Source organism: Eurosta solidaginis, chromosome 3 (assembly GCF_040869045.1).
Source record: "Eurosta solidaginis isolate ZX-2024a chromosome 3, ASM4086904v1, whole genome shotgun sequence".
NCBI classification, from domain to species: domain Eukaryota; kingdom Metazoa; phylum Arthropoda; class Insecta; order Diptera; family Tephritidae; genus Eurosta; species Eurosta solidaginis.
Window position 1 is genome coordinate 53235539 of NC_090321.1, and position 27178 is coordinate 53262716.

The following is a 27178-nucleotide window of genomic DNA, read 5'->3' on the forward strand; positions in this document are numbered from 1 at the left end:
CAGATGTTTCAGCAAGCAATTCAAAGGTAAAAACACCATCCTTTGATGGTTCTGTTCCTTTCCAGGTGTTTAAGATTCAGTTTGAAAAGACCGCTGCAGTGAACAACTGGAATACTGAAGATAAAGTTGCTGCACTGTTCATGGCATTGAAAGGGCCTGCAGCTGAGATTTTACAAACCATTCCAGAGGGCGAACGGAACTGTTATGAAGCATTGATTGGCGCTCTAGAGAGACCATACGGAACTGAGCATAGGAGACAGAAATACCAAATGGAGTTACTGAATCGCTTCCAGAGGCCTGGTGAAACATTGCAAGAGTTTGCGTCGGATATTGAAAGATTGGCTCATCTTGCAAATGCGGACGCACCCGTGGAATACACTGAAAGGGTAAAAATCCAGAGCTTCATAAATGGCATACGAGATGTGGAAAGGAAGCGGGCTACATATGCGAATCCAAAACTAACATTCGCAGAAACGGTATCACATGCTCTGATTCAGGAAACAGCGTCGCTTCTGTGTAAGCCAGTTTTCAAAGCACGCCGCGTGGAAGTAGAAAGGCCAGAGTGGGTAGACGCAATATTGGAGACGCTGAGAGGATCGCAGAAGCGGAGTAAAAGAGTTATCAAATGCTTCAAATGCGGGAAGCCCGGTCACATTGCACGTCATTGCGATCTTGGTCCTGGTAGTTTCAACTTGGGTGGCCGTAAACGCAAAGCTGGAGGAGATGAGAAAGAGCGTGCCAATTGTAAAAATCGAGAGCTAGCTCCAGCTATTGATTGTCCTGTGATATCTGTGTCGCAAATTGGAAGGAAATCCAGCAGTCTTACCGTCAGAGGGAATGTGGATGGCAAGGAGCGTGTACTGACTGTAGATACGGGCGCATCTCATTCCTTGATTCGATCTGATTTAGTGAACAGGAGAGTAAAACCGTTACCAGGAGCAAAGCTGCGTACGGTCACAGGCGGGTATAACCAAGTCCAAGGAGAAGTGATATGTGAAGTCCTAATTGGGAAGGTCATGGTTCTACACAAATTCGTTGTGGCGGAGATCATTGATGAAGTCATATTGGGAGTGGACTTCTTAGTTGACCATGACATCAGGATCGATATGCCAAGAAAGATTATGCGCTATGAGAACCAGGATGTGCCACTTAACTTCAGTTTGGAAGAAGGGTTCAGCAGCAATTGAGTGCTGGTGAAAGAGATTCGACAAAAACCGCAAAAGTCAATGGCAGCAGATCGGGCAAGGGTTGATGGAACGAATGGGCCAAACAAATCAAAACCAAAGGTACCTGTGAGAGAAAAACTGGCATTGAAAAGCCCTAACGGACGTACCAAAACGAAGAAAAGAATTTCGCATAAAGAATGCAAGGGTGGTTTCAAGCCAGGGCACGCTACTGTTGTGAAGCGTGGGAACTCTACTGATTATGCAAAGCAAATCCGTCCAGCGCAAGCTCTACGAAGTAGTTCGTTGGCCAAACAACAGAGTGTGAAGTAACGAACCAGGGTATTGAGTAGTACGATGAAACACAGGTACGATGAGAACAATAATTCGAAACGTTTCTTGGCGGGAGATTTCGTACTGTTATACAACCCTCACCGGCGGAAAGGTGTTCCATCCAAATTTCGGTGCAGTTGGGAAGGCCCGCACAAAGTTGTGAAGAAGATTAGTGACACCATCTACCGCACACAAACCATTGGCAAACCACGAAGTAGAAGAGTGGTACATTTGGAGATGCTGGCAGCGTTTAGATCGAGAGATTTGTCTGATCGGGACGATCAGACTTAGGTGGAGGGCAGTGTTACGAATGTTGGCGGCACTAAGGGGTACTGCCATCTCTAGGCCGATGCTAAGCAGTGACGTGAATTCACATCAATAATTCAATCATTATGTCTACACATACGGGTTCACGCGGCGGAGAAGCAACGCACAAGCACATGTATTATCTGAAATGCTCCTAAAGGTATGCAATTGTGATTGTGGAAGTGGCGCTCACACATACAAGCGCATGGGTTATGAGAGAAGCTATAAAAATTACACATCTGTAGTTGTAGCTGAGAAATTTATAACTAACTAGTAAATTCTGGAATTAGAAAAGCCTAGAAATATGCAACGAGGAGGTTGGACAGTATAAAAGGGCGACAACAGTGGAGGCGAGAGATCAGTTTCATTTAAGCTATCAGTTAGTTTGGTTATTAAGCAAGCTAGTTACAAAGTATAAGTGTTATTGTGAAGTACTTTAATAAAGGCCATTTTTTCATTATTCAATATTGGTATTTATACAATAGTTAGCGATACGAACGTTAGCAGAAGATTGCAAATAAGGGGAATTGCAGTAAATTCGTTACAATATGCTAAAGAAGCCAAATGTTATCGATGTGTTTTCGATTTTTATCGACGAGTTATCAGCTTGTTATCAAAAAGTTATCGATATATTATCGACAACTAACGATTAATTATCGACATTTTTGAAAAGAGTTATCGATTTTTTATAAAAAAACTATTGACTTGTTATCAAAAAGTTGTCGACATGGTATCGCAAAGTTAGCGATTTACTGTCGAAACGTTACGATTATTTTTCGAAAAGTTATATGCTTTTTTCGCAATTTTTTATATGTTATCAACAAATTATCGGTCTTTTTTCGGAAATTTATCATAAATTTTATATTGAAACGCTATAGATTTCTTATCGGATTGTTGCCAATTTGCTATCGACGTGTTATCGATGCCTTATCGGCTTTTTTGAAAAAGATACCGATAAAACTTCAATAAGTATAAAATCGATGACACGTCTGTTACGCGTCGATAACGAGCCGATAAGAAAGCAACGACTCAGTGAAACGAGTCCACAAGAAACCAATGAAAAGCATATAACAGACCGATAGCTCGACAATGATAACTGGCTAACTATAATGAGTCGATAATAAAACAAGAATTAGTCGGTGACCGTTGTTAACAATTAGAAGCCGACGAAGTTCGTCACAAAAAGCCCGAGCTTATTTGCTTCTGGTAAAGTTATCTCTGTTTGACTTCAAATCCTGGGCAAGCTCTAGTTAACTTAAAAGCATATGCTTTCTGGGCGTATTGTGACGAATATTAGTAACACTAAGTGATACACACACCACTAATCTGATACTAAGTAAATAAAGCCACAACAACAATAAAGCAATATGCCACACTTGTATGTACGTAACCAAATTAATCATCATGTACACACATACATACAAGCAGCAGAGAGATACTCACAACCGCATGTCATCATCAGCTACTACTTCGTTCACATATACACACGCATATGGTTACACACTACAAAACCACGCGCGTATTGCTAGTGACCAGATAGAGGATTCTAGAAGAAGAAACGTCTCGACATTTCGGCAGAGATAGTAAAAGCAGCAGAAGCTGAGTAGTCCCTAATCAGTTTGATTTAAGCACGCTATCAGTTGCGAAGTGAAGTTTAATTGCGAAGTACTTTCAAAGTAGTATAATAAAGACCATTTTGTAATTCAGAATATTGGAGTGTTTTATTGAACAGTTTAGCGATAAGAACGTAAGTAGAAGGTTACAAATAGGCGAAATTCCCCGAAATTCGTTACAGTATGTACCTACATGTTCACATATTGAACATGAGCTTTTTTCTATATTAATATAATTAGAAAAGGGGCGCTAAAGGGAGCCATGAAACGTAAAAGAAAGCAAAGGTTGAGCAAGGCTTATAGTGCCTAATGGTTGAGCTTTATAAGATCAAAGGTAGTGCTACCGTGTTAAAAAATATTTAGAGATTTCGAAACCGATTTATTTCAGCTCAATCTTTTTTCGTTGATATAGATTTTATAACTCGTCCACAATACCCTCCCCATATTCAATCGTTTAAGCACTGTAACTTTCTGAACTATTTTGATGCCCCCACACCTAAATTCCAGAACTTTAAAGCAACATGCCTGCTCTTACAAATATACGAGCAATTAATAAATCTTCTTGACTAAATACTCTTGCACGATTAAAATTTCATAAAATCATCAAACAACTTAAATGTCTGCCATAATATTTTAATAGCGCTGTTCATTTAAGAAGAATGTTGAAGTCTATTAAGAGAGCATTCAAATTTATAAACATGCTTCACATGTGTGCACTCTTCAATACACAAAGATGTAGAGATATTTAATATGCAAAAGCATGTTGAGCGCCTAAAATCAGGCTTTAAAATTTGCTGAAAGTATAGGAAGCTTAAAGCATAATGCAGAGTGCTCTAATTACAATATACTGCAATGCAGCAATGGAGTATGGTCTAGACACTTCATGAAACACATTTTACACTTGATTTGTTGTTGTTTATGAAAAGTGTTTGCTCTGTTGAAAAATAAGTAGCACAATTTTACAAAAATACCTCATTGTTGTTGCTTAAAAGTTGCGTAAAATATGTATGCCAAACGATGTGCCAGTAAAACCTGCCAACAAAGTTTGCCTTTTGTGGTTCATATTAATAATTTATGGGAACTTAAATTGATAACAAATTTTCAAGTACTCAACAAGCTTCCGACAACAACAGAAGCTGCATTTACAACAAAAGCATAACTAAAAAACAACAGTATTACCGGCAACACATCCAAGACAAGGTGTAAATTGTAAAACTTTTTGAGAAAAAAGTTTGGCAGCAAAATGCATACGAAAATTGAAGGATAATATTTGTGCGTGAGAGGAGGAGAAGGGGTAGAAAGTGAGAAAAAGTAGGTAAAATTGTGCCATTTGGAATATCTTTGCTTATTTGAAAACACTGCAGAAGTCTTTGGGGTGTTGCTGCGTATTTGTTATGCTAAATAAATAGTTTTGCAAAGAAAATGCGTTTTCCGGTTTGAAGCTTAAAGCATGTGAAAGTAGAATAAGTGTGCTAGCAGAAAAGAAATACAGAGAAAAAAGAGGGAGGTAAAAGAAGAAAGCTGTATTTTCGTAAATATGTTAGTGCACCAGAATTTCAGAATCCCGACACGCTACAATACCGAAAATCTTCAGAAGCTCCAATAGGTCAAATTCAGGCAGGCTAAAGTACCCGTCAGGGCAATATATAGATATATATATATTTTTTTAATTGGTTTAAACAAAGTTTGTATTTGGCGGCCGCCCTGTAGTGATGGTAGCGTGCTCCGCCTTCTACACCGAAGATTCTGGATTCTGGGCAAAGCAACATCAAAATTTTAGAAACAAGTTTTTTCAATTAGAAGAACATTTTTCTAAACGGTGTAGCCGTGTTGCAGTGTTTGGCTAGCACTCCGAGTGTATCTCTGGCATGAAAAGCTCTCAGAAGAAAACTCATCTGCCTCGCAGATGCCTTTCGGAGTCGGCATAAATGCCATTTGGGGTTTTTAATCGGGATTTGGTTTGGTTTGAACTATGAACGGTCGGAATTCAGTTGCATTCGGTTTGTGACTAGTTGGGATTTGGTCTTATCTTGATTACATATTCCGAAATTCTGTGTTTTGGGATGGCGTAAAACGGGACTATGTTATACACCGCTGCAGATATGGCAAAGTAGTGACACAACAAAACTTAACAATGAAAGGATTATTTAAGTCCAGTTAAAAAAAAAAAATGTATACCCAGTTGCAGATTATTAAATAATACAAAAAATTATTGAAAGAAATTTGTAATACTTGCATAATCAATTAATATCCAGTTACATAACTGAACAAAAATAATATATTCATTCAAATATCGATGGAAATACTCTCATAATGTTATCATTTTGTTTTCGACGAGATATAATTCTTCAAGCGATTGTTTGTGATTGACAAAGTGATAACTTGGCGTTAGGTAGGTATTTATAACAAACAGATAGCGTGTCGATAATATACGATAGCCTACGACGATAATAAATCCATAACAACAAACTGATACCGATTCCATAACAAACCGATAACTCGTCGATGGGGTTGTTATCGACAACAAATTGGTAATTCATCGAAAACATTGTTATCCATTACAAACCGATAGCACCTCAATAAATAATTCGATAATAACCACATTACTTAACGATTACTTCTTTGATAGTCCCGAAGTTATATCAAAATGACCCTAAAACAGTTTTGACCGTAGTTTTCGTACACGATGATAACAAGCCGTTAATTTTGATAAGTGACGGCAACAAACCTATATTTTGCCTATAAAAACCCATAACGGTGTGTACATACCCATAACACTGCGATAACATTTCGATAACTCAACGATAACGTTATTATTGATAATAAAACCTACAATACTTCATTAAGGAACCGATAACTCGTGTGTAACGTTGTTACTAATTCCATAACTTGTCGATAATTTTTCAAACAGTTCCGAATTCATAAGGGAATTGCCTTAAGATATTTCTGACAGGGTCGGAATATCCTCAAAAGGTTTGAACGTAGACGAGAGGTGACCCTGCGGATACTCGAACTGATCCCGAAGTAGTGCTCATATATAAACTATTACGATAGGGTCATAAATTTGTTACCGAATGGTAGCAAAGTCAATCCCAAATAATAACAAAATAACCAAAAGACGGTGCTAAACAATTTCAAAAATATCACCAACTTATTGGTTCGCACATTGTTCTGGAAAGATCCGCAATCAATGACCGAAAAAGACTCAAAAATAATTTCAAAAACCTTTTGAAAATAGTCACAAGCTATTCACAAACTCTTGCAGTAATAGTGGCTTAATTTTCCCAAAAAATCAATGATTACCGCAATGAATTTCTACATAGCACAGAATGGGTTAACAGATATCCGAATATATATTTTGGGAGCAGAATGTCCTGTCAGACGAGCAGAAAAGCCGAACATCAATAATCATAAATGAAGTGCTGAGAAAATTGGCAAATAGATGGTGAGATAAATAAAGGGATTAGAAAAAAGTTTTGTCGATGCACAGGCAAGCAGATGTGTCATCCTAAACACTTGCTTTTCAGAGCCTTCAGATAATATATATGAGCACACTTATTTGCGAATTCTTCATAAGTTAATATGATCTACATAGTAGCACAACTGGGTATAACAATATCAAATATTTGCTCAACAAAAGCAAATCTCAGGCAATTTTGAGCTGAAGCATGCTACAAGCATTTTAAGGAATTCCAAACAAGTACATGTATATAGTTGTCATACTCAAAGTGTTTGATGCATCATATGCGCCTAAATGCATGCACTAAATTTTTGAGCTGTAAGCAACAATTTTTGGCAAGTTCAAATAAACTGAAGAAAATCGTTTTAGATTTGTTTTCTTATAGACAAAAATTATTTCGTGGTGATGCAACTTTAATGAGAACTTGCCTAGCATAAAAGCTAATTCTGAATCTCATGAGCATGTGTGCATAACTATAGGCTATAGGCTTACATATCCACACATACATGCATAGATTGTTAGGCGTATTTACACTGCAACAAGTTCATTGAAAGTTTTATTAGAAGTTTTATGCCACAAGTTGTTGCTTTATTGTAGCACAAATCCTAGTTATGTATGTACATTTTAACGAACAATTTAGAGAAAGTTTCTTTCAATAAATGTGCATACATTTAGGCGCAACCACGTTCTACATCAATTGTATATTGCTTAAACAATATTTGAATGCAAGGTTACAGTACGTATTAGATTTTGGTTGCTTTTAGGCGTAAACAAATAAAGTTTGTAGCATTAGGGTATATGTCAGTTTTCGTGTCAAGGCTAATTGTTTGGTTATTCAGTTCAGTTCAGTGGGATTCTTGTTCTGTGAAAAGATGAAATGAAAAAAAAAAAATAAAATTACAAACAAAAACTTATTCAAATGTTAGAAAATTTTTGTTTACTTTCATCCTTTCACAGAAGAAGAATTCCCCCTTAGAAGTTCACTTTTTTGACTTAAGTTCACGCCAGTTTTTACGAACTGGACGTCGCAATCGGTTTTGGATAAACAAGACTCCATTCTGATAATGAAGGGCTACTAACTAAACCCAAACTTCGCAAGGCCTGAGAATTTTTCCACATTAGCAAAACTTCAGGTACCGAAGCGTGCTACATGAGCCCTTTGAGTACTCAGATGTTATTGGGCTGGGCAGTCGTCTTCCCGTTTCGTGAGCAGAATATTTCTCACATATATGATAGCCACACCCAATCTGTTACTTTCCCCGACCACCTTATGAATGACACTGCATAGCGAGTGTCTCTCTCAGACCATACACTTCGAGCTACTTCACACAGCAAGTGTCATTATAGTGTAGACGCTTTCGTACTATGCGAAGTAGTTTGACGTCTATGGGCTTCTACTACAGATATTTTGGACCTTCCACTACGCGGAGATTTTCGCGAAGCAGCCATATGAAGTTAAAAATTGCGTAGTCGACTTTTCAATGTGGCCTCTCCTACCATGGTTCCAACTTGCTGATAAGTTCCATGCACCACTTTACTGGAGAGATGCAGGTCCATTGCAATATGCGAAGGTAGTAAACTGCTTCGATTTTCCTCAGCGAGAAGATGTGTGGGTATAGCTCCCGCAACGAGCAGGACGCCATCTGCGGAAATAGTACAGTAAGCCGAGCTGATTCGCGCCGCCTCTCTGCTTTGTATACTATGAACGAGGAAAATTTTATAATTTCATTGCATCCACCCCAATTTATGCAATACACAAGAAGAATCTGAAGCAGATGTAAGCTGTCGTTAATCAGTTCAGATTCCCTATGGTGTGGACAGTCTTATTGCATGCCTTTTAAGAAGAGTAACTTGCTGTCTATCCCCTACCTGTTTCACCTTATTGATCCCCAACCATAATTTTCTTGATGGTTAATCTGTTCATGCAGATAACGATCTTCATATTCACTGTGGTCAGCTGAAGTTCCGTGCTGTTATGGTAGAAGCCTCGTCATCCACGCAAACTACAAAATAAATTCTATCTATCAGTCATACGTAACATTCCAGAGGTTGGGATCTAGCATCGATCAATTATTAAAATCTTCCTCTGGCTAGTTGTGACCATCGTCTGTTATGTCTTGCACAATGCTCTCATCCCTAATTTTTTTCAGTGTGCTGAGTGCCATATTACTATTTTTCGCTTTTTTCATCAAGGATCACAATCAACATCTTCGAGGCACTTTCGCATTTGCACAGCATGGAGAATCTTATAGCATCGACTTTAGGTGCATCCCATCTTGCTTTCTTGCGCAGTCCCCTCACTGTCTACTTTAGGATGATTTATTGAAGTGGAAGGTTGGTATAGTTTTGGTCTATACCAGTAAGATCGTAAACCGTTCTTTATCCAACTGCGTTTGGCGGAAAACTTTCGTATACTAAGTTAACTTCACGAATCGGATATTCAAAGTCTGGTTGCCTACAAATTGTTGCCTATAAACAGTGCAGATCCAGGTATTAATTGTGCTAGCAACCTAGAAAAGAGTGAGTCAAGTATCCTCTACAATTATGCGTATTTTTGGCATATCGCCCTTTATAAAGAGCACACCTCATACTGCTCCATGCAGCAGGTTATCCGCTCACATCTTTATATTGATTTTGACTAGTTTGGAACAGGCCATACAATTAAATGAGAGCGATTAGTTTACCCAATATTCCCTTCTCGGTGGTCTAGACAGAGCCGCATCACTTGATTTTGAATGTAATCTCATGGTTAAAAGACCGGTCAGTCATCCCCGCCGTACACACCATAGTTGTTAGGTACTAAAAGTGTTGCTCGGGGGGTTGCTACAGTGTCTTAAGGATCTTATAGTGTTTTTCATAACTTCATCTTAATGTTGTTCCAATAAAGACTCAGGTGAAAGTATAGAGGAAGCGATAATAAAAATATGCTTATGTAATATACAAAAAAAAATTTGAAAAGTTTTCTAATGAAAAGTCTAGTAAATGAACATGAGAAAATCTAAACTTTGCTAGAGAGTAAAAAACACTCAAAGGGTTAAGAAAACAAAATGAACAAGTAAGGACGGGACTGGCTGTGCCGAAGACTTCATACCTTTCATGAATGGGGCTGAACAATAATCTTATCCCATTCGTAATATCCAAATAATCCGCTGTATAAGATATGAAGTATATAGTGAAGAGATGCCGAAGCGATTTTTAAGATAAATATAAAATAAAAATAAAAATAAAATAAAAAATTTTAAGCACTTTCTTTATATAAATGGACAAAAATCAGCGAAAAATGTCTCCTTATATAAAGACATATTCTTGCTAAACTTTGATTTTTAAATTTGACATATAAATTGCTAAAATATGTATAAGAAATAACAATATAAAAGTGGAGCGCACATTACTTGGATTGGACAGTTGTTAGGAAAGAGATATTATTAGTCAATCAATTGCGCTCCACCTTTAGAAGTTTACTTCTCATAAATATTTTTTGCAATTTCTATGTCAAAATTTAAAAATCAAACTTTAGCAAGAATATGTCTTTATATAAGGAGACATTTTTCGCTGATTTTTGTCCATTTATATAAAGAAAGTGCTTAAAATTTTTTATTTTATTTTTATCTTCTCCCTTTCTTAAATTTTCTCGGTGTCTTCCCTTATCTGTTAAGTTTTATGCTGGTAGCTCAATGAGAACTTACATAAAAATCAATCCCAAACCAAGTCCAGGGAGAAGTGGTATGTGAAGTCTTAATTGGGGAGGTCATGATTCTACACAAATTCGTTGTGACAGAGATCGTTGATGAAGTCATATTGGGAGTGGATTTCTTAGTTGACTATGACATCACGATCGATATGCAGAGAAGGATTATGCAGTATAAGAACAAGGATGTGCCACTTAACTTCTGTTTTGAGCAAGGGTTCAGCAGTAAGCGAGTGCTGGTGAAAGATATTCGACAAAAACCACAAAAGTCAAAGGCAGCAGATATGGCAAGAGTTGATGGAACGAATGGGCCAAACAAATCAAAACCGAAGGTACCTGCGAGCAAAATACTGGCATTGACAAGCCCTAATGGATGCACTGAAACGACTGAAAGAATTTTCCAGAAAGAATGCAAGGGTGGTTTCAAGTCAGCGCGCACTAATGTTGTGAAACGTCAACACGATACTGATTATGCACAGCCAGTTCGTTAAGATCACCCCCTACGAAGTAGATCAACAACAGAATGTGAGACAACAGAAAATAGTTAAACAACAGAGTGTGAGGGAATGGTCAATGATAATGAGTAGTAGGATGAAACACAGGTACGACAAGAACAATAATTCGGAAGGTTTCTTGGAGGGAGATTTGGTACTGATATACAACCCTTACCGGCGAAAAGGTGTTCCATCCAAATTTCGTGCAGTTTGGAAGGCCCGTACAAAGCTGTGAAGAAGATCAGTGATACCATGTACCGCACACAAACCATTGGGAAACCACGAAATAGAAGAGTGGTACATTTGGAGATGCTAGCAGCATTTAGATCGAGAGATTTGTCTGATCGGGATGATCAGACTTAGGTGGAGGGCAGTGTAACGAATATTAGCAGCACTAAGGGATACTATCATCTCTAAGCCGATGCTAAGCAGTGAATTGATGCACATCAATAATTCAATCATTATGTCTACACATATGTACGTGCTCACAAGAGAGGGCAATCATTTGTGCAAGTATTACTCGCGCGCATATGAGAAGCTATAAACGTAGTTGTGGCTGGTGATTTTGTAGCTGATAACTAACTAGTAAGTTCTGGAATGGAAAAGCCTAGAAGTATGCAACGAGCAAACCAGACAGTATAAAAGGCGATAACAGTAGAGGCGCGAGAATCAGTTTCGATTAAGCACGCTATCTGTCGAGCAATAGAAGTGTTATTTTGAAAGTACTTGTATAAAGGCCATTTTGCATTATTAAATATTGGAGTTATTTATTCAACAGTTTAGTGATTTAAACTTAGCAGAAGGTTGCAAATAAGAGAATTTACAGTAAATTCGTTACATTATTATCTAATTTTTCCGTTCCGTGCGCCACCTAACGGAATTTTTTTCTACTTTTGTTCCTTTGTCACGATGTCTTAACCTCTCTCTGAGGATTCATGTTTGTAGCTCAACGAGAAGTTACTTTAAAATCGATCTCATTACACCAAATTTCCAAATTCTTATATAAATATTTCGATCCGTGCGCCAACTAACGCCATTTTTTTCTCCTTTTCTTACATTTTCTCGGTGTCTTAATCTCTCTGTTAAGTTTTACGCTTGTAGCTCAATGAGAACTTACATAAAAATCAATCCCGAAATTTCCTCTGTTCCGTTTGATTTTTCTAAATATCTCAGTCCGTGCGCCCCCTAGCGAAACTTTTTGTATAGTGTCATCGGCTGTCATCGACATCTGAATTAAGCTCTAAATTTTTAGCCTATAGCTCATCGAGAAGTTACTTGAAACACGGTTTCAAATATCCAAATTATTATCTAATTTTTTCCATCCGTGCGCCACCTAATGATTTTTTTTCTCCTTTTGTTCCTTTGTCACGATGTCTTAACCTCTCTCTGAGGATTCATGTTTGTAGCTCAACGAGAAGTTATTTTAAATCGATCTCAAAACACCAAATTTCCAAATTCTTATCTAAATATTTCGATCCGTGCGCCAACTAACGACATTTTTTTCTCCTTTTCTTAAATTTTCTCGGTGTCTTAACCTATCTGTTAAGTTTTACAGTTGTAGCTCAATGAGAACTTACATAAAAATCAATCCCGAAATTCCCTCTGTTCCGTTTGATTTTTCTAAATATCTCAGTCCGTGCGCCCCCTAGCGAATCTTTTTGTATCGCGTCATCGTCTGTCATCGACCTCTGAATTAAATTTGAAATTTCAAGTCACTAGCTCATCAAGAAATTACTTAAAAGCTGGTTTGAAATTTTTCAAATTCTTATCTAATTATTTCGATTCGTGCGCCACCTAACGGATTTTTTATTCTTTTGTTGCATTGTGTCGGTGTTCCAACCTATGTGCACAGTTTTTCGTGTCTAGCTCAATGAGAAGTTACTTAAAAATCGACTGCATGATTTGTATGAAAAGCGGTCAAACATCCAACCGACCTAAAATATGAAGGAACCAAAATAGGTAGGTACTTTGTGTGAGGATGCAAAGTTTCGCGATTTCTTGTAGTCTGCATGAAATATCTATGATCATGAATCACTTATTTCATCAATATATGATGGAAGCGGAAGTATTTGATGGAATTTAAAGCGATAAAATGGTGTAGGAATTGCGATAAGTTTCTTATCTGAACAACTGGTTGTATGGGAAACATACCATATATACGGCCGATCTCTATGATTTTTTCAGACAACAATATATGCTATATACGTAAGCAATCGGTGAAATTTGAAGCTTATAGCTGTTAAAACGGGGTAGAAATTGCGAAAAGTTTCTTATCTGAACAATCGGTTGTGGGGGATATATGCTATATATACGACCGATCTCATCCATTTTCTCAGAAAACAATATGTGCAATATATGGAAGCATATGGTGAAGTTTGAAGTTTCAGTCTGATAAATTGAGGAAGATATGACAAAAATCTCCTTTTTCTGAAGTTTGAAGCTTCAGTCTGATAAATTGAGGAAGATATGACAAAAATCTCCTTTTTCTGAAAAATCGGTTGTATGGAGGATATATGCTACAGTGGTCCGATCCGGCCGGTTCCGAAAAATGTCTAATCGGACAGCTAAATACACCCGCTCACCAAATTTTATCAAGATATCTCAAAAATTGAGGGACTAAATTAACTCAGCTCTTCATTCTGTTCATTTCGGTATACTTATTGGTGGGTATATCTTTTCGCCTTTAAGGACTTACAATTTTCAGGTTCGCGGAAAACTTAATATACCATTTAATTTTCATGTAAGGTATCTAAAGTGATATGTAACATATGCTGGAATATTGTGATGATAGACTTACAAGAAAGAGTATACACTTTTTTGTTATTGGCACAAAATTTCGTCTGCATGACATGCGAGTAAAGAGTTAAACTTTTTAGGTAAAAAATCAGGTAACATCAAGCTGGGTAAATAAAACGTGAAAATGATGATTCGGCAAAAAAGCGCAAAGTAAGGTCATCATTAAAAAGTTTGAAGTAAAACCTTTGGCATGAACAAATATGAGTAGAAATCGAGAAATTGATTACAAAGAGAAGAGTAGATATGCGATGTTTGTATGTACATAAATATGTATATGCTTTGAGGAAAACGAAAAAAAAACAAAAATTAAACCAAAATTTAGAACCGAAATTTGCATTGCAGGAAAGCGCAAAGAAGTCTAGTAGATCCTGAGGCTAAAATAACTGCTTAAAGATACATAGCGAAATGGGTTGAGGCTTTACAGACTATAAAAGAACTAGCAACTGTTAACCACACAAAAACCCATCCGACGTCAGGGCATATAATCAATTTTTATAACGTCAAATGCAGTTATGCAGTCTTTTATCAACTTTAATGGCCAGATTGCAAATACATAACGTTGTGACATTTTGCGTCGAAGTCACTCACATTCACATTCACCATTAGGTTAGGTAAGGTCAACTTGAAGTGGCTGCCCGAGGGTATACTTTGGCCAGCGATGTTGCGACCGTTGTGATACCACGAAAATACACCATTAACTTTCCACTTCGAACCATTTTGAGGACCTGATAAATGCGACCAGGCCCTTGACGTCATGCTCTACAGCTTGGCTCGGATTATCTACAAATGCATCACACAGAAAGCACTGCCGTGCGCCACTTAGTACCGGGCAGTTGCGAATGAGGTGCACCACCTCCTCATCCTCTTTACAATTCCTGCAGCATCGACGGTAAGGCATTTTTTTCTGTATGCTAGTATGTTAGGTTGAACTGGCCTGTCCGTAGTGTTACCAGAAGTTTGTTTTAACGACCAAACTGAAAAACCCTATCAAAAACCAGGACCTATGTTATAAAATAACCCCGTCCTCTTTGCAAATACTAGAAGCTTCCTAGGACCTAAGCCACTTGCTGCTTCTATATCTGACAGCTGTATCACTCCTAATAGCTGGAATCTTAGCCTGGAAAGTACAGGGCACGAGCACAGAACGTGCTCGATCGTTTCCTCCTCCAACCCGCACTTCCTACATCTGCTATCACTGACCAAGCCTAGCTTAAAGGCATGTGACGCCAGAAGGCAGTTTCCAGTCACAATACCCGTCATGAGTATACAGTACTCTCTTTTGATTGATAGAAGCAACTTTGTTAGTCTAAGGTTCTAAGACCTACACATAATCTTCAACACTTTACAGCCCCATGCTTGAACCAACGCCATCCTCGCTTGGTCGATCATGTGCACCTCTCCGCTACGCTTAATCTCGCCCAGTCTAATTAGGACGTCTACGGAACAAGCTTCAATGGATGTGCCCTTTTTAGCTAATTCATCCGCTTTTTCATTCCCAACTATTCCCATATGCCATAGGACCCAATATAGATGTATGCTTCTCCCTGTCCCGATTCTCTCCAAAAATTGCTTACACTCTAACACGCATTTAGATGTTGTGCTATGCGAGATTATTGCCTTAATTGCTGTTTGACGGTCAATATAAAAGTTAACACGGTTGCGGCTTAAGGTATTCTCTCCCAGGGTTTCTACTGCTTTGGTGACAGCTAATATTTCCGCGTGGAAAACGCTACAGTAATCCGGCAGCCTATAGGATCTGCTTATTTCCGGATCAGCACAGTATACCGCAGACCCTACTCCTTCCATTACTTTGGAACCATCTGTGTACACACGTATCGCCTCGTCCGCCATTTGCGCACACTTGCGCCAACCGTCCACCTCTATTGTGGCCTTAAGATCTCCCTCGAAGCGCAGATAGGAAATAAGGTAGTCTGTTCGTCTTGTGATTGTTGACGCTAAACTACAATGGCCGTATGGGCGGCGCTCAAGCTGACCAGAGGCAGCGAGCTGGTAGCAGTTTTAAACGCTATGTTCTTTGCTACCAGGTCTACAGGTGCAATGTGCAGAATGGCATATAAAGCAGCCGTCGGGGTTGTTTTCAGGGCTCCCGTAATTCCGCATTGATAGTCTACATACCCCCTCTAATTTTTTGAAGTATGTTGTTTTTTGTGTGGCTTTCCACCAAACAAACAAGAACTACATAGTATTGAATAGGGCTTACAATCGCTGTAAAAACCCAATGAGAAAGAGAGGGCGATAAGCCCCAAGTACACCCAGCAATCTTTTACATGCATAAAGTGCCGTTGAGACCTTCTTCACCCTCTCCTCGACGTGGAGCTTCCATGACAGCTTACTGTCTAGGATGATTCCTAGATATTTTGTGTAAGGTTTCTCCTGTAAGGTCACCCCTCCTAACTTAGGCCGGGTCCAATTTGGGACCTTGTACCTCTTTGTAAACAAGACCATATCCGTCTTCTCCGCATTGACTTTCAACCCGACATTAGATGCCCAGGTATGAATATCCCGAAGCGCTCGATCCATCAAAGAACTAATCGTTGGAAGGCACTTTCCATTTATGACAATTGCAACGTCATCTGCGTAAGCCGTAAGTTTTACGGGTCCCTCATCGAATCGACTGAGCAGTTGGTTGATGACCAGCGTCTACAGCAGAGGTGATAGCACCCCTCCCTGCGGCGTGCCCCTGTCCACTGATTTCGTAGCCTCGTACAATCCGCATTGTGATGTAATCTTCCTGCAATTTAACATGCAGCCGATCCATCTGGTTATGGCTGGATGTACTTTAATGTAATTAAGACCCTCCATAATCGCCCATTTAAAAACATTATTGAAAGCCCCGGCAATGTCCAAGAAGACTCTTAGAGCATATTCCTTATATTCCAGGGATTTCTCTATGCTATGCTATTACTACCCTATGCAATGCGGTGTCTACCGACTTGCCTGGAGTTATGTCTGCTGGCTCTTCTGAACCGTCTCCCGATGGGAAATGTGTGTCGAAAAGCACCTAAAGGGATTCCTCACTATTACGTGACTATTCCCCGTACTATTTCTTTATTAGTCCCTGGACTATGTTTCCCATTGCTTAGACTTTTTTCAACCGTGCTGTTTCGCTGGAGAACTCTATGTCCGTACAGAAACTTTTCCATGATATTCTATTCGCCCTGGAAATTTCACGTTTGTATATCCTCAGTAGATCCCTGTACACGTCCCGACACGCTTCGCTTTCCGCGGTCGTTGCGAGCTTAAACATTTCATTTACCTGTCTTCTTAGAAGACTCAACTTATTGCTCCACCATGGCGGCTTTGCTTTTCTTCTGAATCTTATTAGAGGGCAAGCTTTGGTATACGTAGTCATAAGCGTCCTTGTTACGAATTCAATCGACTCATCCAGTTCCTCCATATTGGCAACCTCTTTGGGTTGTCCCAGTTTTTTTCTACCTGTTTCTGGAATTTAGTCCAGTTCGTTGACTTAGGGTTTCTAAATGTTCCTCCCTTCTCTACCCTCTTTAGGGGGATGCTGAAGCTGATATATGCATGGTCGGGGAAGGATGACTATCTAGAATCATACAATCATACCTTGATATATCACGCTCGGAGCTCAATGTAATATCCAAAACATTGCTGAATGTTGGACCAATGTATGTAGGGAGATTTCCCCTGTTGGCTATCTGCAAATTGGTTTGGATGATGTAACAAAATAGAGATTCGCCCCTCTCGTTGGTATCTGCTCTTCCCAACGCATTGTGGTGCGCATTTGCATCTGCACCTATGATCAACCGCCCTTTGCGCCCTTCCTCCTGTACTAGCCTTTTGCACTCCATTGGTGGAACCTCCGCAGCATGGGCCATGTAGCAGGACGCCAGGATAAATGCCTTCTTATCCTTTTGCTCAAAGACCACCACTACGAGGTCCTCACTAGTGTAATTAGGCAGTATATATGAATACAATGTTTCCTTACCTTTACTACAGCTCCCACCCGTCCTTCCGTTTGCGCGTAGTAAACGCCAAACCCGCCCGCGCTAAGTCCAGAAACCCTTTAACCCGATGAGAGCCACGGCTCCTGGATCAGCGCAACGTCAAACGAACCCTCCTCTATGGTTAGGAGTTCGCTCGACGCCACTTTACTGTATCGGAGGTTTATCTGTAGGACTCGCAGCACCATTGGGCTGTTTGTCCCCCTCCGGCACCTTCGCCGTGACGTCGTCATACTCCCACTGCCCTTTTGGTTTAGAGTATTCGAGGCCTCCTTCAGCCTCTCGTAACTGTTGTGCCGGGTGTCCATCTGTGCGAGACACAGCACCACGTTCGTGGTGATGTCGGCTACCTCCACCTGTCTTTGTTCTCTTAGGCTTGTGAGTTTCTTTTCGACTTCGCCCACCTCTAGCGTGTTAGGATTTTTATCCACGGGACTTCTTTTCCTGAGTGGCATGTAAATTTTGCCAGTGCCAAAGGACATTTTGCCAAGCTGCGTGTACAATATATCCTCCGCCTGCTTGTTTATTTGGAAGATGTAGAACTGTCCTTCCTCCGTAGACCAATATACAGTAAGCATCTTGCAATCCTGTGTCGATAGGTTCGGATTATGATTCTGCAGAAGTCGCAGTGTATCCTCCGACATCATCACGCATGGTATCCATGCCTTAACTTTTGGTACCGCGGGGATTTGCGCTTTATCCACCACCTCAAACCGCGCGTTCGTGCCTTGCCTTTGGAGGTTTGGAACCACTTCCTCCAGCCACCGCAAGCTTGCAATGTTGTCGCACGCTATCATCTTCACACCATTATACCATCCCCCCGAATCAAAGGTTGGAAGGGGCTTACTTGGTTGTTCTCGCATCATCTTAAGCATTCAGCTAATAAGCTCCCTTTCTACAGATCTATACTTTTCAGTAGTTATCTGTCCGAAAGGACTGCTACAATCAACCAGTACTACAGTCAGTGACTGCTTTGCCACGTCACTCATCTTCTCGGGAAAAGCCGGAGTCTTAGTGTTATCTACCTTTTGCACCTCCGAGAAAGCCGGAGTCTTAGCGTTAACTCCCTTTAGCACCTCCGAGAAAGCCGGAGTCTTAGCGTTATCTCCCTTTGGCTTATCTCCTACTTCTGTAGTTGGAACTTGGTAGTTGCCACCTTACTATTGGGGTCCATCTGTCTTACAGCGTTGGGCCTACTTGGCTTGTCTATGCGACTGCCCTGCCTCGCGGCTCTGAGGCTGGGCCCTTTCTGCCTCTTGAAAGCAGGCTTGTCGCCTTCCGCTGAACGTTGCCTCTTCATTGTGCCGTTCGACGCTTCTTCCTGCTCGTACCGGTTGCAGAACCGAGGGTTTCTCGCAGCAAACCTTTTGAACTGCCTTCGACCTACTTCTACCGCCTCATGGGCCCATTCCAAGCGCTCGATCTCCACTTCCGTTGGGTCGACCGCTCCTCCCAAGCATTGCACAATTCTTACTGCTGCACTGTACTGCGCGAGAGCTCTTTTACTTCCTCTGCTCCTTACCCTTCTCCACTCTTCTACTCCGTTTTCATTTGTGTGCTTCTCCAACACGGAGTTCATTGAATCAGCACTACTCTCGCTCCCCGAGTCCGCCGCATCGCTTAATGCGTATTTGTCGTCCTTGGCTTGCGACTCAGTCCTCCTCTTATCAGTGTCCTTATTAGAATTAGGTAATGAGTCGATCTCCTTGGTCGTACGACCACCTGCCCGATAAGGCGGCCTCAGCGGTCCAGTATAATATACGGGGAAAGAACCGTCCGCCACAGCAGCGCCCCTTACTGTGGTAAGGCCATCAATACTTCCCGATGTGGCCCGGTATCGGGAAGGCTCCGTTCGAATACAGCCGAATTTATCCCCTGGCTGCAAATCGTCCAATAGGCACGGTCCGCATAACACCCCGGATTAGGGGGTTGGCAGTTCTTGGTCACCGACATCCCGCCGCCCTCCTAGTAGGCAAAACGGCGTAGATTTCAGTCCTAAACAGCTTCGCCTCATAGTCGGGCGCTATGGAGTTCGGCTAAGCCATCACACCAACGACAAGGTGCCTACCCTAGGGAGGGAAATGGCCAGTTAATAACCCTACAGGTGTGGAAATTGTATCACTACTTAGGTTGTACACGTGAAGGGACCTTTTAGAATCCAATTTTTTCCAGGTTTCTTTCGATGTCCGAATCCACGGTGTTTGTAGCCATCTTTCGTGGGCTTGACGGTGGTTGTGCTCTTTTAGAATTAGCTTGCATGTGGCAAGGAGCATACATAAGCGTTAATTTGGATTAACGTGCGGTCTGCCCAAACTGCATATTTAGGGTTTGAGTATGGAAGACAGAATTTATAACATTAATGGTCGCTCCTTTAACTGAATTTATAAGGTGTAGCTTTAGATTCGCTAAATATATATCACTGTTTTTATTGTACGAAATGACGAATAATTTTCTACTCACAATTCCAGCACCACGACCATCATTTTTTGATACTCATAGGCCGCATATAACTGTATTATGAGATGATATTGCAGTGAATTCATAATTTCCACTTCACGTTCCACGTTGCGGCGATCTTCACGTTTAGGGATGGGTACAAATTTGGCGGCCAACTTTAAACCGGTTGACTTTTCCTGGCATTTGTAGACTGTGCCGAATTTACCTCTGAGAAAAAAAAAACAAAAATTACATAAAAATGGAAAAATTAATTAAAGAAAATATTTGTATATAAATAAATGACCGAACAGTGAAATTAAGTTGAATAAAAAATTTTATTTTAAATGTCACTCGGCGAGCTTGAAAGCCATACTTATGAAAAGATACACGTTAAAATAAAGAATAATATTTTTGTCGTTTTACTCACCTTCCCACTTCACTGAGTATTTCATATAATTCATTTGCATCCACGCCACGTTTGATGGTCACGTCGCGATAAGGAAAGGCGGGTTCAAGTTCTGAAAAAAGAAGAAAGGAAATGGCAATTTCATTGTTTTTTTCAAAAATACGTTTTTTGTTATGAAATACATTAGTTTAAGTGTAAGATAGAATTAACCAAACTTCCAATAAGTAGCCTCAACTTTTAAAGCAGCTTTCGCTGTAAAAAGTTCTAATTAAATTCTTGTGAAAAAAAATTTTTGATTGGCCACTTTTCAAAATTTAGAACTTTCCCTAATATAAAAAGAAAAGAAGAAAGGAATAAAGGTTCTTTCGAGCTTTCGATACGTAAGATTCGCATAGATCTTGAATTTTAGCTGTAAAAGCAAAATTTTATTTTTTTAGAATTAAATTTAGAGATTCCTTAGCGGGTATGCGCTGATTGGGAAGTAGTATCAGCTTCCGCTAAATTTGCGTGAAGCAAAAAGTTTTCTGAAAAAAAGAAGCTTTCACTTAAAAAAAAAGCTTTAATTCAAAAGAAACCTTTCGTGTATTGGTAATTTTTGATTAAATGTAGAAATAGAACATACAACATTTAGAACTAGGTGCTTAATATTTGCATGGCTGTGGATATATATTTTCTTAATTCTTCATATCAAAAGGTTTAATTTTTTTATTTAAATAAAGAAAACTTATTCACATTTCATCTCCAAACAGTTTGAAGACTTCAGCTTTCAAGCTTAAAAAATAAATTAGTTTCTAAAGATTCTTAAGAGTATGGAGAAATTGCTGACGGTGGCATAAAGTAAGAGAGTGTTAGAGTGTAAGCAGTCCCTGGAGAGAATAGGAACAGGGAGAAGCATACATCTATATTGGATCCCAGGGCACATGGGAATAGATGGGAATGAAAAAGCGAATGAATTAGTTAAAAAGGGCGCATCCCTTGAAGCTTACTCCGTAGACTTCCCAATTAGAATGGGCGAAATTAAGCGAAGGCGAGAGGTGCACATGATCGACCAAGCAGGGAAGGCATGTGTTCAAGCGCGGGGCTGTGAAGTGTTGAAGATTATGTACCTTAGACTAACAAAGTTGCTTCTATCATTAAAAAGAGAGAACTGTAGACTCATGACGGGTATTCTGACTGGACACTGCCTTCTGGCGTCACATGCCTTTTAATTATGCTTGGCCAGTGATAGCAGATGTAGGAAGTGCGGGCTGGAGGAGGAAACGATCGGGCATGTTCTGTGCTCTTGCCCTGCCCTGGCCAGGCTAAGACTTCAGCTATTAGGAGTGATACAGCTGTCAGACCTAGAAGCAGCAAGTGGCTTAAATCCTAGGAAGCTTCTAGTATTTGCCAAGAGGACGGAGTTATTTTATAACATAGGTCCTGCTTTTTGATAGGGTTTTTCAGTTTGGTCGTTAAAACAAACTTCTGGTGACACTGCGGACTTATTCAATCTATGTGTGGTCCTCATGGACCGGCCAGTTCAACCTAACCTAACCTAAGAGAGTTTTTTGAAAGCTTCCAATATGTGCAAGTAAAATCTCATTCGTGTGAGTTAAGTTAAAAGATTTATCAGCAAATATGCGCTGAAACCTTCTGCTTTCTATAAATTTACTTTGAGCAGAAAGATTTCATTCAAAAAGAATCATTCACTCAAGAAAAAAACCTTAATTCAAAATAAAGCTGCATTGGTACTTTTTATCTTGATAATTTTAGTAATAATTTTCTATTTTAATTAAATGGCTGAAAATATTTATTTTTTTAATTCTTTACAACAGAAGTTTTAATTTTTTATGTAAGCAAAATAAAAAGATAGCATATTTTATTTAAAATGAGTTTGAAACACAAGAGATTTTTCGAGCTTGCCAAAGGATATTAATTTTTCTGAAAGTATAGAGAAATTGCGGGGGAGGGGGGGGGGGGGGGGGGGCAGTATCAAACAAAAAATATTATCGGACTTTTTTTAAATTTGAAAAAAAAAAAAAACGTGAATATCACTTCTAAAACTCAGCTTATTTTTACGGCAATTAAAAAAATGTCTTCCATCTAATTGAAAATATATTTCGAAAACAACGAGCTTTTAAAAAGAATTTGAAGTTTTTAAAGATTATAAAGCTTTTAGCGAAATTTCTATATAAAATATATGAGTGAAAGCTCTTTACTTTTACTCTTATGGAAATTCAACCCGTTAGATACGAAAATCACTTTTGAAATGAAATAAACTTCAGCAAAGCATACAGTTTTGGAAAGTTAGGAAGCTTTTTGAGAGCGTTAAATATCAAATAGAATCGTAAATGCCGCTACTTCTACCGTCATCAAAAGTATAAAGTATGTCACATTAAAATAGCAGGAAAAATTTTCAAAAATTTTAAAATATTTTCATTACAAAGAAGCGGAGAAGCATTTAGAAACAAAAAGGTTTTTCCGAAGGATTTCTATTAGCAATCAAATAGGCTTCAGTGTAATATAAAGTTCGACAAGTTTCAAGGCTTTTTGAGAGCATTAAATATTAAATGGAAATGTTTATACAGCTGTCCTCATCATTATCAAAAGTAAACATATTCTTTGAGCATTATAGTTTTTGGGCTTAAAGATAAATAAATAAATGTTTGAATTGCCAAAGCTTTTTGAGCTTTTAATAGTTTTGATATTTTCAGCAAAATTAAAAGCTCTTTAAAACATTAACATAATGCGGTATAAAGTTTTAGGAAAAGGAAAAGCTTTTGTAACTTATCGTTTTAAATATGAGAGTTAAAGCTCAAAAACGTAGGCATGGCGGGATGCTCCACGAGACCACCACTGAGTTTTCTCCTGCAGAAAATCGAGGAATATGAGATTTGAGCAACGGACTAGCTGTGGAACAACCGGTATGATTGCAAGGTCTAAAGGTCTTTAGGAATATTTTTCGATAGGAAAAGAACTAGCTTCCTACTCAAGCTAAACAAATTTACAGTTATAGTACTTACGGGTGTCATCACACGTCATTGCGCTGTTGCATTAATGCTCCGACATTGGCGCATACCAACAAGCTCCCTCTGCAGAAGCTGCCAACACTGGAAACAAGATGACTCAGATTTCTTGTCGCACGGTTTTTCGACAGTCTTGAAAGTGGATCTATCACTCGTATTTAAGTTCATTAGAGAAAGCAAGTGGTTCAGTAAGGAGTTAATCTGATAAACGAATGTGCCGCCACTCGGTACTCACTGAGGGAATTCACAATGGATGAAAAATGTCGGCGTGTGGAAGTGTGTGGAATTCCCACCCTCGCCCTCATAACATAGCTTAAAATTACCTAAAGCTCTTTGATCTCCATTCTTTTGAAAGTTTACAGGCGGTGGTCTTGGTGAAGAAGTTGTGCGTTGGCCTCACTAACCCAAATTCTCCGAATCAACTGATGGGATAACTAAGAAAATAACGCTTTGGAACTATTTTTCTAAATCAGGTTTGCTCCTAGACGTGGCCATTACATCGGCGTTTGTTCATTCGAAAACAATTTGTTTGCGGATATCCGTGGTTAATCCACATTCATCTTCTTGGAACCGCAAACCACGCGACCGCATTTATATTGCTTCAGTGTATACTTTCAGAGAAATTGGGAGCATTAATTAGGTTTTGTTACATTTCATAGATATCATTTGGGGGCTTTTAAAACTATTTATATTGTGGCGAATATTAGCATCACTATGCTGTTAGTAAATACAGCTGTTCGTGAAACGTTTAGACCTTGGGAGAAATGGGCGAACGAAGTAGGTTAGGTTAGAGTGGCCACCGGTGCGAGCACCAGTGCACTTAGGCCCAAAAGGTCCCATTGTGATACAATGTGGATCTCTCCCCAACTGAAACCAACAGGTCGATTCAGCAAATGTCAGGAATTTCTTAGGTTCCAACTTAGCGAGATCACAAAGATCGTCAAAGAAGGGAGATCCCAGAGATTCCTTCCTCTTGCGCCAAAGCGCAGGACAGTCGCACAGAAAATGCTTGACTGTTTCTATCTCCTCTTCGTCTTCGCAGCTCCTGCAGTAATCATCATAAGGAGCACCAGCCGTTGTGCATGGTTCCCGATTGCTATGTGGCCGGTTATAAGTCCAACCACCAGAGATTTGTCCCCTCTTCTAAGAAGAAGGAAACTTCTTGTAAGTCTCGCGCCCCATTCAGGCCACACGAGCTTAGTGTGGTAGCAGGATACCAGATTGCTCCATCTCACACCCTCTTCCGTAAGGAAAATTCCTTTCAAAGTGCTCAATCCCTTCCAAGACGACGAAAGCGGAAAGGATATGCCCCTCTTGCAAGTTCGTCAGCCATCTCATTGCCCGGTATTTTCGAGTGTCGAGGCACCCATACCAGACTGAGGGAAGTTTGCTCAGCGAACTCGATAAGAGATTTGCGGCACTTCTCCACTGTCCTGGACTTACATGTGATTGATCCAAGCGCTTTTAGTGCAGCGGGGCTGTCAGAGTAAATACAAATTTTATTATAGCCGTGAACAGCGTTAATCAGATAATCAGCGGCCTCATTTATAGAACCACCTCCGTCTGGAAGACGCTTCAATGATCGGGTAGGCTAAAGGATATGTTCCACCCTAGTTGAGGTGCAAAGACACCGCTGCCCACCTTTTTATCCAGTTTGGAGCCGTCAGTATAAATCTGCAGCCTATCGCTCAGGTGCGGCGGCTCCTTCGACCAATAAGCCCGCATATCTTGTGCCCTACTACCCAAGGCTCCTGGATAAGGGCTATGTCAGACGCCCCACTAGAAAACTGGAGCAGCAGCGCAGCAGATGTTGCTTTACAGTGGTAGAGGTTTATTTGTAGGACTCGTACTATGCCGAGCACCGACCACCTCCACCACTGTCGGATCGCCGTCTTCATCAGACATTGGCTCCTCTCCAGTGTAAGCACTGAGCCTGTCCAGCGTTTGCGGAGAGAGCAAAGACGCGTCCCCGCCCAGCATGTCATCCTTCGGACTGACCTTGCTAGGTTTTGTGTCCTCTTCCTCCTCGCTCTCCGCTTTTTCAGGTTCTATCTCCAGCTCCGGATCATAGGCCGCCTTTAAATCATTGGAGTACACCATGACCTTCACCGTGTCAAAACCAAATTTAATAGCGCCATCCGCGCGCTCCAAAAAAGGGAGTGACTCCATGTTGAGCAGGAGTATCGCCTGACGCGTCGCCCTGGTGATTTGCTCCAGCTTCAGAACTATCCAACCAGAGCAAGGCAGCTCCGGGTTGAAGGTCCTTATGACCTCAAGGACTCCCTCTGTATCATCCGGCTTTAAAGGATTACAGACCCTAGCTCTCGGCCTAGATGGGCTGTCCTTAAATTCTACAGCACTGAGCATCGCACCAGGGTAGAACTCACCCAACCTAGCCACCGCCTTTTTATATAAGTCGGCTGACCTCTGGTCATCGCAGGACACCAACTTAACTTGCCCCTGGTACCAACCAACCTCTTTGCAAGCAGGTGGAGTTCCACGGTTATCCCTTACCAAGGCGACTGCAAATTTGGCCATTTCGGTCCTTACCGAGTCCCATTTGTCTTTGAAGACCTGCTCCTTCTCAGGATTAGATTCAAAGACCCCCGCAAGGATCCTACGTTTAGCAACATAAGCGAATGAGGGGCCTTTGACTCCAAACCTCTTGAGAGCGTCCTGCGCAACCTCCATTGAACTCTAGCACTTACTGGAGGCCTGTTCCTTGACCGGAGCAGACTGCTTAAAATCGGACCCTATGAATTTCGCCCACACGATTTCCGCCCCTAACTCATCAACATCCCCAGACAACGCCAATGAGAGCAAATTAGGGACGTTTGCCATCCTTTTCAGGATTCGTATAGCCACCTGCCTATGCCAACTGCGCATCTGTGAGGGAGGTGGCCTATCCTTCTTCTGGGTGTACGCCGTTGGCGTAGCCGGAGACAGGCGGGCGGGCCGCTCCCCCGTGCTAGCAGTTCTCCCGGTAGCAAAATGCATACCGAGAAGGCTACTAACAGAGGTAGCGGGTCCAGTCGCCACCCCCAAAGCTCCCCTAGAGGAATTGATGGGCGACGTGAAAGACTGCGGCGCCGCCTGAAGTCTTTGCGTGCCACCCGTAATAGCCGCGCCGCGGCTGGTAGAGGGGCCCTCCATCGCACGAGCTCCCAGATTGATGGGTATTACCCCTTCTGGCTTTTTATGAGTTCCGGCCTCGTTACATTTGTTTTTGTTTTTACAATTCATAAGTGAATCCCACGAGAACGAGGTTGTCCACCCCAGGCAGAGATCCGCTGTACCTGGGGTAAGACCTAAATTACAACTGGGTGTGGCCTGGTTCCCAAAGCGCTCCGTTAGCGACTGTGCTATTTGAGGGGCCCCAGCCAGGCTGACCATCGGCACGGCAACGCATACCACCACCGGTCCGGTCCCCACCTTGGGGCCACGTTCAAGAGCCACTACCATTTGCCAGAGCTATTGAGAACGAGG

The 27178-nt window shown here is 40.6% G+C and overlaps 1 protein-coding gene across 10 annotated transcripts in view; it reads right to left on the minus strand.

The window, feature by feature from the left end:
- sqa (spaghetti-squash activator) overlaps positions 1–27178 on the minus strand; it is a 282797-nt gene that overhangs the window by 19341 nt on the left and 236278 nt on the right. For all 10 annotated transcript variants that reach the window (XM_067771746.1, XM_067771748.1, XM_067771742.1 and 7 more), the window contains exons 3-4: positions 20709–20799; positions 20306–20509 (exon numbers count right to left, since the gene is read on the minus strand). In XM_067771746.1, coding sequence (XP_067627847.1) covers positions 20306–20509; positions 20709–20799 — 295 coding nt within the window. The remainder of the gene's footprint in view (positions 1–20305; positions 20510–20708; positions 20800–27178) is intronic.